At 37.9% G+C, this 14,734-nt stretch overlaps 1 protein-coding gene across 1 annotated transcript; it reads left to right on the top strand.

Annotated features, from left to right (window-relative positions):
• Positions 1-1,296: 1,296 nt before the first annotated feature.
• On the top strand, positions 1,297-13,937 carry LOC306769938 (brevican core protein-like; the record flags this gene model as incomplete). The annotated part of the gene is made up of 13 exons (XM_079258705.1): positions 1,297-1,309; positions 1,639-2,016; positions 2,351-2,525; positions 2,720-2,847; positions 3,061-3,354; positions 3,584-4,411; positions 5,154-7,031; positions 10,982-11,089; positions 11,194-11,352; positions 11,438-11,520; positions 13,271-13,415; positions 13,515-13,697; positions 13,816-13,937. 13 exons carry the CDS (start codon positions 1,297-1,299, stop codon positions 13,935-13,937), a joined length of 4,494 nt encoding a protein of 1,497 aa, XP_079114831.1.
• Positions 13,938-14,734: the final 797 nt, after the last annotated feature.

Here is a 14,734-nt window from a genome sequence, read left to right as displayed (position 1 = left end):
GGAAAAATTGGCAAATCTTTGCAGTGATAGATGTTGGGATTATCACTGCTGCCTAAGTAATCTTCAAATTGTGAGCAAGTACATCCCTCAAGATGAAAAGAATTAGTGGAATTCATGTTAGAAATAGGGCTGTACGGTGGCTGTATGAACAATGGAATAAAGAAAGAAAATAATAAGATTACAAGATCTTCGTTATTTATACCTAAAATTGTGCCACTTGAATTTAATCACTGTTATTTTGTTTGTAAATAGATAAATGTGTCCTTTTAAAATGTAAAATGGATCAATGATAGTACAGCAGATTGTTTTGTAACCTATACTGAAACAAGATTAGGGTTCAAATGAATCTCTGAACAGTAAAACTTCACAAATAAAACTGTTAAAAATAAATAAAAAAAATAAATAAATAAAACAGCTAAAAATCTGAGCATTTTTCTCTTAAAACTTTGACTGTCCTGTTATTTATTTCTGTATCTTTGTCAGGTTCAAATAAAGGGAAGATAAAGCAAAAATGTGCACCTTCATTCATCTTCTGAAAAAATTTAACACTGATTCCACACTACCCAGCAACTCCAGACCTATTTCCAAACTTCCATTTCTGTCCAAGGTTCTCAAAAAGGTCATCCTCAATCAGTTGCTCCCGTAATCCATAATAACATCCTGGAAAAATTTCAATCTGGCTTTAAGTCTCAGAACAGAATCAGCTCTGCTAAAAGTCTTCGGTGACCTGCTCCTCTTCAGTGACCACTGACACCATTAACTCTGTCATTCTCTTTTCTATACATACACATGCTCCACCGTGTTTAAATCATTCAAAAACATAACAGTTCCTTCCACTGTGATGCTGATGATGCCCAGTTCTAGCTTCTCCTTAACAACAATAGATCAGATATTTATTGTCGTTAATTTCTGGAACAACATCTGCCCTTCTGTCAGATCTGCCCCTCCAGCTGACTCTTTTAAATCCAGCAAGACACATCTTGTCAATGGTCTTCACTGATTGCGCCTACTTTTTGATTTGTTTCTCTGTTTTATGTTGCTTTTAACTGGTACTATTCAGCACTTTGGTCAATTAAGTTGTTTTTAAATGTGTTTTATAAATAAACTTGATTGATTGATTGATTGATTGATTCATTCATTCATTCATTCATTCATTCACTCATTGAATCATTGAATCATTGATAATTTACCTTTATTATAAAGAAGGTGTTTTGTGAGAGTGCTGGAGGATGCTTTAGCTAAGCCAGCACAATACATATTTTGGGTGTCAGAGATCACTCTGGATCTTCGAGTGCGATGGAAATGACAAGTGGGAACTATGTCCTTTCATGTTTTTTAATATCTACATTTTGACCTCAACAGATGTGTCCAGTTTCTCCTACTTCTTTGCACAGTTTGTCATCTCACTCTGGCGTTTCCCACCCAGACTCCGCTTTTATATGGTATGTCTACATTTAAGTCTGCATTTTCTTTTATTCCTACTCATCATTTATCTTTCTATAGTCAAATAAAAATCTCTGCATACGTTGAAAGCAGTTGTTTTTTTTTTTTTTTTATTCCTAAGGGGATCATCACTTTTTGCATGAGACATAACAAATCTTCTCTGTCCTTTAGAGTCTGTATCTTTTTTTCTTTCAGATGAGGTGCAACAGCTGCAAGTGAACATCCCACACTCAGGTCCAGTCATCGCCCCGCTGGGCAGCTCCATTTCCATACCCTGCTTGGTATCTCTGTCCTCCATTCCCACCTCCACCTCTTCCACCCCAGTGGTACCACGGGTAAAGTGGTCAGTGGTGTCTGGTGGGATAGAGACACAGATCTTAGTAGCACGGGGTCAAAGGGTGAAGATCAACGAAGCATACAGAGACCGTGCTGCATTGCTCAATTACACTTCCTCCCACAATGACCTGTCTCTGTGGTTGGGAGATTTACGGCACAGTGACTCAGGCTACTATCGCTGTGAGGTGCAACAGGGCCTAGAGGACGCTAGTGACCTCATTCAACTCAAAGTAAAAGGTACTACTCTGACTTTTGAGGATTTTTTGAAAGTGTTTGTCTACATTTAACAACCCACACAAAGTATACTTATCTATGAGGTTTTCATGAATGGTGTCTGTCAGACTAAATCAACTCAAACTCCCAGGACATTAGTATTATTGAGATGATCAGTATTATTATTTGGGGCTTAAATAAATAACATCAACTTATCTACAATAAACTAATCCACTTATTATCAATTTTGTTAGTTTAATTAGCAAGATGCCTTTTTGTCAAGACCAGTTTATTATGCACAACCACTTTGAAGCATATTTTCTGTATATAAATATGTTTTTTTTTTGTGTGTGTTTAGGTGTTGTGTTCCACTACAGAGATGCTTTTGGCCGGTATGCCTTTTCCTTTCAGCAGGCTCAGAGAGCTTGTGAGGCCATTGGTGCACAAATTGCAACTCCTGACCAGCTGTTGGCGGCTTATAATGATGGATATGAACAGTGTGATGCAGGCTGGCTTGCAGACCAGTCCGTGAGGTATTTTTTGTCACTTTTCTGTCATCTTTAATAATACTTGTTTGAATTACACATCATACTCAAATCTCTGCTTTAAAGGTTTCAAATATTTGTGATTACATCTCTTATTTATTGTGTTGCCTGTTTTCATGACATGAATTTGTAATTGCTAACTTGATTAAAATGGTAAGCATGGATTACTTTTGATGATGCAGGTACCCAATCCAGGCACCCCGTAAAGCTTGCTATGGAGACATGGATGGGCAACCAGGAGTGAGAAACTATGGAACAATGGATGCCGAGAATCTGTTTGATGTTTACTGTTATGTAGAACAAATTGATGGTAAAATAAAAAAGTTTATTTACTTTTAAATATCAAAGTGAGATTATAATTCTTGTCTTTAAGCTACATGTTTTTTATGGGCCGAAACATATCTAACATATTGTATAGTGATCTATCTGCAATAAGCCGATAGTATCAGTCACTGTTTTACTCAGAGTTAAGATGTATGCAAACTATTTAACACAAATTAGAAATGATCTTTTGTTTTTGTAGGAGAGGTGTTCCACGACTCTGTCCCACAACATTTATCATTTGATGAGGCGCAGGAATATTGCAGGGCTGCAGGTGGAGAGCTAGCTACAACAGCGCAGTTGTACTCTGCATGGAGTGAAGGACTTGACCACTGCAGTCCTGGCTGGCTGTCTGACGGCAGCGTACGTTATCCCATCATGAACCCTAGAGAGCGCTGTGGTGGCTCCCAGGCAGGCGTCAAGACCCTCTACCGCTTCAGCAACCAGACTGGCTTCCCAGAGCCTTCCAGTCTTCATGATGCTTATTGTTTCAAAGGTTTGCACCTTTTTCCAAGAGCTTATATTTAGCTGGACATGCATTGGTCAGAAAAATGAATTTTTAAAGACTAAATACTTTTACCACAAAACTGACTTGTGGCTTGTATATAAATAACAGAAAAAAACAACTTGGACAAAGAGAAGTTAAGAAATAAAAAGAAGAGATACTTTTTATACCTCATAAACATAATGAATAAAACTTTTGATGACTTACCTGTTCTCAACAGAAAACAGAAAAACCTCCAGTGACTCTCCAATGGACTACATGACTACAGAGGCTGAAGACATTGGACAAAATGTTGTTATTCTAATGGAAACTGACCAAGAACTTCAACTGAATCAACAAGCAGAACAGGTGGAGCGAGAAGCTCAAAGTATACTTGAATCTCTACCCATTTTCTCTGTCCCTATTACTCCAAAAAACACATCTGACACAACCCCAAAAGTAATTTTAGACATAACAGAGTCTCCCGCCAGCACAGCATCTGCTGTAGACCAGATTTATCCTTCTGAAAAAACCTCAGAGATGAGTCCCTCCCTGCATCTTACAACAATGAACAATACGTTCAGCAGCACAGAAGATTACGATCCAATTCAAAATGTTTACAATGAGACAGATTCCCACCAGAACTTGAGCTTCACCTTTCAGTCTGGACATGAAAGAACTACAAGCAAACCTTGGACACAGAACCAGACAGTGTCAGATACAAACCTTCAGGAGACCACCCAGCCACCTGAGAAGCTGAGGCAGCTCGAAGCCATACACAACACCAGCTTAAATTTCAGCAGAGCACAAGCCAGTTACAATGAAACAGACAGCAATCATACTCAGGATGCAGGTTTCTGGGAGGCAGCCACTTTGAGCATTGACCCCATGCTTAAGGTGCAGTTGGGTGAAGTGGCAGAAGAAGATCCTCTGCAGAATCCTCTCACCACTCAGACTTCTAAAGAAGAAGAAACTACTCCTACACAAGTAGGCCAAATGCTTGAATCCACCACTGAAGCATTAACCTCACTGTGGACCAACACAGATGGGTCAGGAGATAATTCTAAAGGTATGTCAAAGACTTGTAAGTCTAATAATAGGATGGACATAACTATCATGCTTCTTGTTGATGATTAGTGAAACGCTAATACCACTTTTTAATGCTAGGATGTTAATTTAAACTTGTCACAGACATTTTTGAAGAGTGCTGATTTCTTGAAAGTTATTGTTTGCATGAGGGGACAGGCTTCCTTTTCTCTTAACACAGGGGTGTCCAAAGTCGGTCCTGGAAGGCTGCTGTCCTGCAGGTTTTTGATGTTTTCCTGTTCCACCACGTCTGGCTTGCATTAAATGGATCCAAAAGCCAATAAAAGTCTGCACAATGACTGATTCATTTGACTCAGGTGTGTTGGAGCAGTGATGCATGGAAAACCTGCAGGATTGTGAGCCCCGATGACCAGAGCTGGACACATCTGTCTTAACACCTAACAAGCTAGCTGCGTCCCTTTTTCAGACTTCAGGCTAAGCTAAGCTCCATATTAAGATATGTGAGTGATATAAATGCCTCTGGCCCTGCGATGGACTGGCGAGCTGTCCAGGGTGTACCCTGCCTTTTGCCCAAAGACTGCTCGGATAGGCTCCAGCTTCCCCGCGACCCTTCATTGGATTAAGTGGTTAGGATAATGAATGAATGAATGAATAAAAGCCTCTGAACTCTTGTCAGCTATAGGTGTTCATCAAACCTGCAATTATCACTATCACACTTTCAAATAATGCATTACAACTCCCAAATGTTTTGTACTCTTTTCCAGAGAGAGACCTTCAAGTGGATGAAGTCACCTTCGTTTCTTCATCAACATCTTCGACTGCTGCCTTCAGAACTCACCCATCTCCTTCTACTATAGCTCGCAGTGTTCCCACCACACACCAGACTGAATCTCCAGATCCCACCCTCCTGTCAGGGTCACATCATTGGGAAAAAGTAGACTTGGATAACTCTACAGTACCAAAGTTTTGGGAGTCCTCAATGTCAAGGCAGGAAGGAAGTACAAGCTTAGAAACAGAAGATAGTATAAATATGGAAAACGGGGAAAAACTTCATGCAACTCAATCTGTTTACCAGGCAATTTCTGAAGCAAGTTTTCCTATCAGCAAGGGTTTGGACAACTCTTATTTTCCTACTGAGTTCACCACAGCACAGTCCAAAACATCTGGTTACAGAGTTTATATAGACACTGTGACCAGCTCTTATGAAGAAGCAAGTGGGTATGAAACCGAAATAGTTAGTTCCACTTTTACAGATGGTATTCACATTGCTCCCACCATTAAAAATGAAACAGTTGTTTCCTCAGTCATCGAACAAGAAGTCAGTGTTTCATTTTCACTGGAAAAAGTAGATGCTCCAACCCAATCTCTTGAAGAAGAAGCTAAAGTTACATCAACATATGTAGAGGAAACTAAAGTTGCAACAACACCTATTGCTGAAGAAGAATCTAAAGTTGTGTCAATTTATGCAGAGGAAACTAAAGTTGCTACAACATCTGTAGCTGAAGAAGAAGAAGCTAAAGTTGCATCAACGTATGCAAAGGAAACTAAACTTGCTACAACACCTTTCTCTGAAGAAGCTAAAGGTGTAACGACACTTGTCATTGAAGAAGAAGCTAAAGTTGCATCAACTCGTGCAGTAGAAATTAAAGTTGCTACAACACCTGTCCCTGAAGAAGAATCTAAAGATACATTAACTTATGCAGAGGAAATTAAAGTTGCTACAACACCTGTCCCTGAAGAAGAATCTAAAGATACATTAACTTATGCAGGGGAAATTAAAGTTGCTACAACACCTGTCCCTGAAGAAGAATCTAAAGATACATTAACTTATGCAGAGGAAACTAAAGTTGCTACAACACCTGTTTTTAAAGTGGAAGCTAAAGTTTTACCAACACTTGGTTTTAAAGAAGTAGCTAAAGGTGCACCGACACTTTTCGTTGAAGAAGAATCTAAAGTTGCATCAACTTATGCAGAGGAAACTAAAATTGCTGCAACACCTGTCTCTAAAGTAGAAGCTAAAGTTGTACCAACCCTTAATGTTGAAAGAGAAGCTAAAGTTGCACCAACCCTTGTCTTTAAAGAAGGAGCTAAAGTTATTCCAAAACTTGAGGTTGAAGAAGAGGCTAAAATTGCACCAACCTTTGCAGAAGCTGAATATGATCAAACCCACGATCATCGAGGAGATGTTAATGCTTCTACAACCCTTGTCTTTGAAGGACAGGATAAAATAGATTATGAAGATGAAGGTGCCACACCATTTGAGGACTTTACCATGTCCCCTTCCGATTCTCAAAAGTGGGCTCTGCTTACCACCACTTCTACACCACAAATGACTTTGAAGGATGCTGAGGTCAGCCAAAAAATGTCACCCACAGCTGCTTCACATTCTTCCACAAAGGCTGCTGCTGCTGAGAAAACTTCCACCTTCACCACCACTACACACTGGTCCAGGCGCAACTGGAGATCGACCACCTCACCACCCAAAGTCTTCCACAAGACTGGTGAAACACAGAAGGTGACTCATGTCATTCCACCGGTGGATCACGGTCTGGCTGATGTTGAGATTAGCCTCACCCAGCCGCCTACCCTGCTTATCTTGCCCAATGAGAGGGCAGCAGTAGGGGGCACAGGGAAGTCTTCAGGTAATGTTAAAGCCACTCTCATCAGCCTAACAGTCCTCTTCCTGCTCGACGCAGCAATGCACTAAAATCCCCTGGTCTGTTTTCTGACCGACTTGCCTCTGCTCCATTTTCTGTAAAACCCCTCTACCCTGCTTTTCAAACAACTCCTCACATTTGTTTCACTTGTTGTCTCAGCAAATCCACTCACCCCTCTGACTCCTCCCGCTTGTCCTTCAACTACTCCTCACTGCTCTCCTCGTGACTCCCCACTATACCCTCCAAGAAACTCACACTGGGACCGCTACCCTTTGACATTAGTCAACAATCCAGTCTTGTTGTGCATGATGTTTTCCTCCCAATCCAAAGATTGACTTCTGTGAAGTACTGGTACGTTTGAATGAATGTTTTACTGCTTCCTCTATGATGATTTCCCCTTGAGAATGACGGTTGAAGCCTCGGTGAACCTATTTTCAGAATGCTGATTGATTTTTTTTTTTTTTTGCTAATACTTTATCCCTGCACAACAAATCCCACAGACTTTCTCTTTTTGCTATCCGTCAAAGGTTCTAGTGTTTCTGTATAAATGTGGAAACAACATGAAAACTGACATGATCTTTCATGGGAATGTTGATGCACTGACCAATGCAACTTCAGTAATGCTTTCTAAGTGTTAACTCTTTTCTTTACTTAGATATAAGCTGTTTCATGTAGCTATTTTATTCATTAGAAGTATATATTTTAAATATAAGCACATGTTGAATTGTTAATGTGTTAATATGTTGTGAGTGTTGGCATTTTGCAACATGGCTCAACATGCTTTTTAACTCATTAATGTTTCATACTTAAGCCATTCTTTGTTATTTAATTGTATTGTTTTAAAATTGTGGTGTGGTTTTAGGTTTAATACTGATAAAAACAGCTAACCTAAATAATATTGTTTCTTGTTTTCCCTCTGTTTGTTAAGTTTGTCACCCCTCCCTTTTTTTGTTTTTTTAAGTGATCCCCCATATGAGAGCTCATTTCTGCCAAGGAAGCTAAACAAAACAAAAATCTAAACAAAGAAAAGACATCTTGAAAAGCCTGGACATTTTGCTATAAATGTTACTTTATGTCATAGTGAATTGGGTCAAAAATCCTTTAAAAGTCCTGATTTGACTATGGTAAAATATTAATTACATTTTTTTTTATGTTTGCAGAAGTATGCTTTTCGAAAAAGAAAAACATAAATTAAGATTTTAATGAGTCCACAAATAAATAAATGAAAATGAATCATTCAGTCAATTAATTAATTAATTAATTTAGCTAATATTAATATTATTAATTCATTTAATAGAATTTTTAAAAAAAAATTATCTTCATGTCATCATATAAACATTCTTCCATTAGAATATAGAACTGACTAAACTTTTCTCTTCAAAATATTATTGCACTGATCAGCGCATTCAGAGGACTTTTCCCTATTTCAACTATTACATTAGTCCTTAATTGGATGAGTGGTACACTTTATATTGAATCTGTTATATTTGTACACTCAGCAACTCATTGAGTAGAGAGGCAGGGAAATGTATTGTTACAGACAGATCTCATCTCTCTTTGGAACAGAGACCAAAATTCCACACAAATAATGAAATGAATATCTCTGAAAACACAAGATCTGATCTGATCTGATAAAGTAAAGTAGGACAAAAACATTAGAGGTTTTTGTCCAGAAAGTTTGGGCGAGGTTTCCAGAAGGTTTGATACTTTCTATTATCGGGTTCCCCCAACTGTGGGACCTTACATTAAAGAAAGTAGATACATCTTGTAACACATAAAACTTCACATGGACGTGTTTACAAGGTTAAAAATAGGATTTATAGGAAATGGAGACTTCAAACCATTGAAAAGAAGAGGCAAACTTGATTTAGCAGCTGCAGACAAAGACATCGAAACTATTTGTTAATTTTTAAGACTTCTTAAGCCAAAATAAGTTGACCTTGTGGCTGACACTGATGTACAGATAATTTTTTCCATGAATGCTATGCTTATTGCATCCACGAAAAAAAACCCAAACAAAATTAAAGTCTCCTTGATGAAAATTACTGTCACTCTACTGCTGGAATTTCAAGTTAGTGAAATGACATAGATGCATTTAAGGCAGGGAAATGTAAACAGTAATGGTGACAAACTTTGCACACAGACAGTATCATAGAAGTCAGATAAGTAAGGGAACATTACATAAATAAAACCATTTTTTTAGTAAGATTTCAGACTTGAAAGAAACCTCGCTAGTTTTCCTCGCACCAGTTGTATATTTTTCTGCAAAACTGAAGGATGACTTTCCTTTGAGAACATATGATCCTCATTCAACTTGTACAAGTAGTTATTACCTTGTATACACACTGAGCTGCAGAGACACTTCTGAAAAGATGCATAATGAAAAACAAGTCGTAGTTATTGTTTACATGGTGTCAAAGAAAGCAAATAAACCTAATCTAATTGTAAAATGTTTATTTTCAGTGTGGAAACATATGTCTTCTTTTAACCTTCTTTTTTCAAACAAATTTTGAAAGTGAAAATCAATACTCTAACCTGTCTTTATTCTCTTCCTTATGTACTCACTACTATGCATCCTCTGCACATCTCATTTAGTCAAAGTAAACTGACCTGAGCTCTTTTAAAAATGTGCAGGATGTCCATATTGTAGCTGCATTCAGTGTCTTTACTCCATTTTACACAAAAATAAAGCTGTCTGAAAAGTTCAATATGACCATGGGATAGCAGAAGAAACAAAAAGTAAGAAGAAGAAACTGCCTTCCCCCAAGTATGACCCTCCCTGGGTCATTTACATCCAGGCAGATAAAAACCTAAAATAATAATTACTCTTGTAAAATAAGTGTGAAATTTAAAAATGGCCTGTATATGATGATGTTGTAAGAAGAATGTATTTTACCAATAACCACGACCACTTTCTAACCCAAACAAAGGGATTTTATTGCCTAAACCTGCAGGAAGTGACAGAATTTCTTCAGAATGTGTTATTTTTACATTTTACACCCGAAATGGCGTCTATGAATGTTGCATTATAACAATGTAATGTACTGATCTTGAACTTTTTGCAGATTATCAACATAAAACTCATATCTGAATCTTTAACGCTACATCTGGGTCAAAAACAATGTTCAAGATATCAGTTCTTCAAATCTATGAGTGGAAAATCAAAGTCTGGATTCAGAGGCTTTGTCTGATGGCAGCACATGCACGTGAAAAGACCCTGGTCAAGACTGATATTGATCTTCCTGCCTCTGCCTCTGCTCAGCACACACACACACACACACACACACAAGTGGATGACTGAATGAGTTTAAATTCTGAATAGAGAATTGTTTAACAAATGAAACAGAGAAAGCTCCTAATCTTGGAGCGTTTTACCAGAGAAGAGTCTTTGAGTAGGGACTTTCACCACTACATCCACAGTACAGCTCAGTATATTCACTCACACACACACACACAGTAAGGTAACAAAAAGAGTGCCATGATTGAGGCTTTTCTTTCAGGGTTTTCTAAAATATTATACAACTAACTGATGTTATGAATTCTTGAATGATTGAAAGAGCAGCACATACAGTTATCCAGCACCCCGCCCTGCTTTCACATGAGGACTTTGTGGCACATTAACAGACTGACCTGAGAATGATGTGTGTTCCAAACTGTGGATTTTTATATGAGAAATACTTTCCTTCTTATGCTCATTGAGCTGGTACTTTACATCATAATGGGGCATTTGAATGCATTTGAAAACTTAAATGGTCATTTTAGTTGGAGAACTTGTTGAAATGTAAGGAGTTTGCTCTGTTTGGTTTTCCCTCTATTGGCTGATCGTCCATGCTAACGGTCATATTAAAGTCTTTTAACGCATAATTATAATCACGCATTTGTGACAATCAATTAGGTTTTAGCATAATTTGTAGTTATACTCTGATGTGTTTCAGATGCCTGTATGGATAACCCTTGTCTCAATGGAGGCACCTGCACTGAGTGGAATGGGGAGATTAAATGTCTCTGTTTGCCAACATATGGAGGAGAGTTCTGTCGAATTGGTCAGCACTTTGATTCTTCACTGTGGTATTTGCTGTTTCATCAAACTTTCACTGTAATAGTTCTCTGCCTGGTTGTCCCGTCTTCTCCATCGTGATGTTTTCAGACCTTGAGCGGTGTGAACCAGGCTGGGATAAATTTCAAGGTTTCTGCTATCGACACCTTACCCAGCGTCAGAGCTGGGAGGTTGCAGAGCAGCACTGTCGCATGATGGGAGCTCACCTGGTTTCCATCATGAACCCTGAGGAGCAGGATTACATAAACAGTAAGCGAACATTATTGTTATATGATATTTAACATGAAAGATTTAATATTAATTGATTCATTAGATTTTATTTTCCTCTCACAAGGCAACTACAAGGAATACCAATGGACTGGTCTAAATGATAAGATGATTGAAGATGATTTCCGCTGGTCTGATGGAAACCCACTGGTGAGGAACTGTAGATATAAAGATAATTCTAGGTTACAGTTATCATGCAGTAATGTGATAAAACACTGTAGTCAAAGAAGATGTCAAAGAAGGGATTTTATTTAAAAACCAGAATAATTAAAGATGTTGACTAGTCATAAAACGTCTGTATATTGACTCCAGACAAAGCAATTCCTCTCACTGGTTTCTAATGACCCAGTAAGGGTGTTTGAGGGCTTCAGAAGTTCTGTATACACCACATAATGATGCTGTCCAGAAGTGTAACCTAAAGAAAAAATCCCATCATTTAACATCACAGTCGCATGTATGCGGAAAGCAAACTTTATCATCAAATCAAACAACACAACATCTTTGCTCATTGCTATGTGAAATAGCTTATTTCTGTTTAAAATGGTAATGATGATGGCGTGATCAGAAACACGAAGTAGAGACTTTATTTCTCTCAATTATGCCTTTTTTCTACTATAGTCAATTCAATTTCTGAACATTACTTTCCTCTGCCATGGCAAATGTAAATGTAAAAGTTTTTAATCTTCAACCAAAAAATTATTTTTAAAAGAAGGTGAAGAAGTCCTGGAAGATTTCCTGGTTTGTAATTCAGGTATACTTTGTCCAAAGCATACCTGAAGTTCATCAAATGCAGCAATACTCAGCAGCACAGCAATTTCTAATAAGTGAAATAGTACAAAAAGTACTACGATTTTTCCAGTTTTTAGCTGGCCCAGTTCATATTGTCTGATACCCTCATTTATATTTATTCAGTCATTGTCTACACTTCTTATTCCAAGTCAGGGTTGTGGGGAAATTGGAGCCTATCTCAGCAGGTGAGATAAGGTGCACCCTGGACAGGACACCAGTCCATCACAGGACCAACACACAGAGTCAAGCAGCCACTCACAGTCACTTCTAGGGACAATTTAGAGTGACCGACTAACCTAATATACATGTTTTTTGGGACTTTGGGAGGAAGCCGGAGTACCCAAGGAGAACCCACACATGTATGAGGAAAACATGCAAACAGATTTAATTTGTTCCATTGTGAGGAAATTCAATTGTCTCCGCAGCTCCAGAAGAACGGCAGCCCACATAATAAAAACAGGACAGTAGAAAAGAAACAACAAAATTTTAACTTAGAGGTCTTTCATTCAGTTATCAATGTACTTGGTTAATGTCAGGGGAAAAAAGCTCACATAGGCTTTAAAACACATCATTTTATCTTGTGTTCTATTGCTAAATACTATACAAACATGTGCCAACAGCTGCAACACACAGAGAAATACTGGTCTTCCAAACTCAATGCCTTGAGGTTCCTGAACAATCTCCATCATGTCCCTGTTTGGGGATGAGAAAGGTTGATGGACTTTGATCCCATGAGACCATCTATTCAGACTCCCTTTTCCTCTGTCTGAGTCATTATTTAGGGGAATTTGCCAGTGTGCCCATAATCATTGTCTTTAGGAAATGATTACTTTTAGTTTTATTTTAGGTATCAAACAGATGCATATTATTCCAAAAGATTCAGTCTTTGTCTCTGGAGACACTGAAAATCAGGTACTTTGAACTTTTTCTTTTTTCTTGTAAGTGGTTTTCAGCTACAGAAAAAAAGTCATCTTTTAGGTCTGATAAGATTCAGTAATTGGATTGCTTACATATGTTAAAATCCCATAAAATTTTCCTGTTATTTTCTATTTTTATTTTTTCTTTCTAGCTTTAAATTACTTTATAACATAACATCTGTCCACATTTACAGCTGTATGAGAACTGGTACAGAGGGCAGCCAGACAGCTACTTTCTCTCCGGAGAAGACTGTGTAGTGATGGTTTGGCACGATAGTGGGCGTTGGAGTGATGTACCCTGTAACTACCACCTTGCATATACCTGCAAGAAAGGCACCTGTGAGTAGTTTCAATGAGGATTTGTTGCTTAACTCTTTGCATCAGTATAGCTTTAGCTCCCTCTTGTGGTTATTTTGAGTCTCTCAACTTTCCCAACAGCCTCCTGTGGTCCACCACCAAAAGTAAGAAATGCTTCAGTGTTTGGTAAACCTCGACAGCGATATGAGACCGGTGCAATTGTACGTTATCACTGTGTGGAGGGTTTCCAGCAGAGGCTAAACCCTCTGATCAGATGTCAGGCTGGAGGTCGCTGGGAGAGGCCCCAGATCCTGTGCATCCCTGGTAAGATTAGAAATGTATTTAATAATAACGCCCTTTCTTTATTTATAACCTTTTTCTATACTTTTACTAAAATGCTAGTGGTCAATGAAAACACTGAAACCTTTTTTCTTGTTTATAGAGGCTGAATTTTCTCTGAAATTTCCAGATATGACATCTCAGACTGACAGCGACTTTGCAGCAGCTGAAAATAAGTTTGAGGTCACAGAGAAGACACCACTGTACAGGGAAATCAAGTTTTAAAAGATAAAAAAAATGCTTTTCTTGTGTTGTTGTTTTATAAAATCCTGTTACTGTAACGTGATAAGATTTAAAGAATCTGAAAACAAAGAAATGAGAACATGACTGAGTGCACAGAGATAAACATTCCTATTCATTGTTATAGAAACCTTAAAGTGCTCATATGACAAATTTTTTTTCCAACCTGCAAATAAGAAACACATAAACTTCAAATAAGCACATGAGTTCTATGGTATTGGTATTGACAGCTCATTTTATGAATTTTGTTTTGTCACAAGACTTTCAACAAAATGGTGCTAAAGTCTTCAAGACACTTTCAAAGTATCCAATCTTTTTTCAATTCTTATTTTTTCTATTGTGAAATGCTCCTGTTGTGTTTTTAAAAAAGTCCAAAGTGAACCTGGTACAAATAACCAAGAAACGCTGTGTATATTTTAGTTGCCACACCTGGGATCACTGTCCATATTTCTCTGATACAAATATTTGATGTTAAGCAGACACAGTTTTGTTCAATGGCTTTATGTTGTAATAAAGTTTTGTAGAACAGAGCAAAGAATAAACCAAGCTCTTAAGATACCTTTAGCACTGTGTGTGGGGTTGATTTTATGTTGATTAATCGACATTTGAGCCGAGATTGGAAACCACAGAGCAAACTGGGTCTATATTTTGGCAAGATCTTATTTTGTAGTGATTTTCTTTGGCAGTTTAAAAAGGTTAACAAGTGACCCATGTCCCCTTTCCCTCCTCTGAAATATGTATGCACTTGTATGCATTTTCCAAATGCAGTGAAATGATACTTA

Source organism: Telmatherina bonti, assembly GCF_933228915.1.
Source record: "Telmatherina bonti genome assembly, chromosome: 19".
In the NCBI taxonomy this organism is placed as follows: domain Eukaryota; kingdom Metazoa; phylum Chordata; class Actinopteri; order Atheriniformes; family Telmatherinidae; genus Telmatherina; species Telmatherina bonti.
The sequence above is the reverse complement of the archived record's forward strand: the minus strand, read 5'-3'. Positions and strand labels throughout refer to the sequence as shown.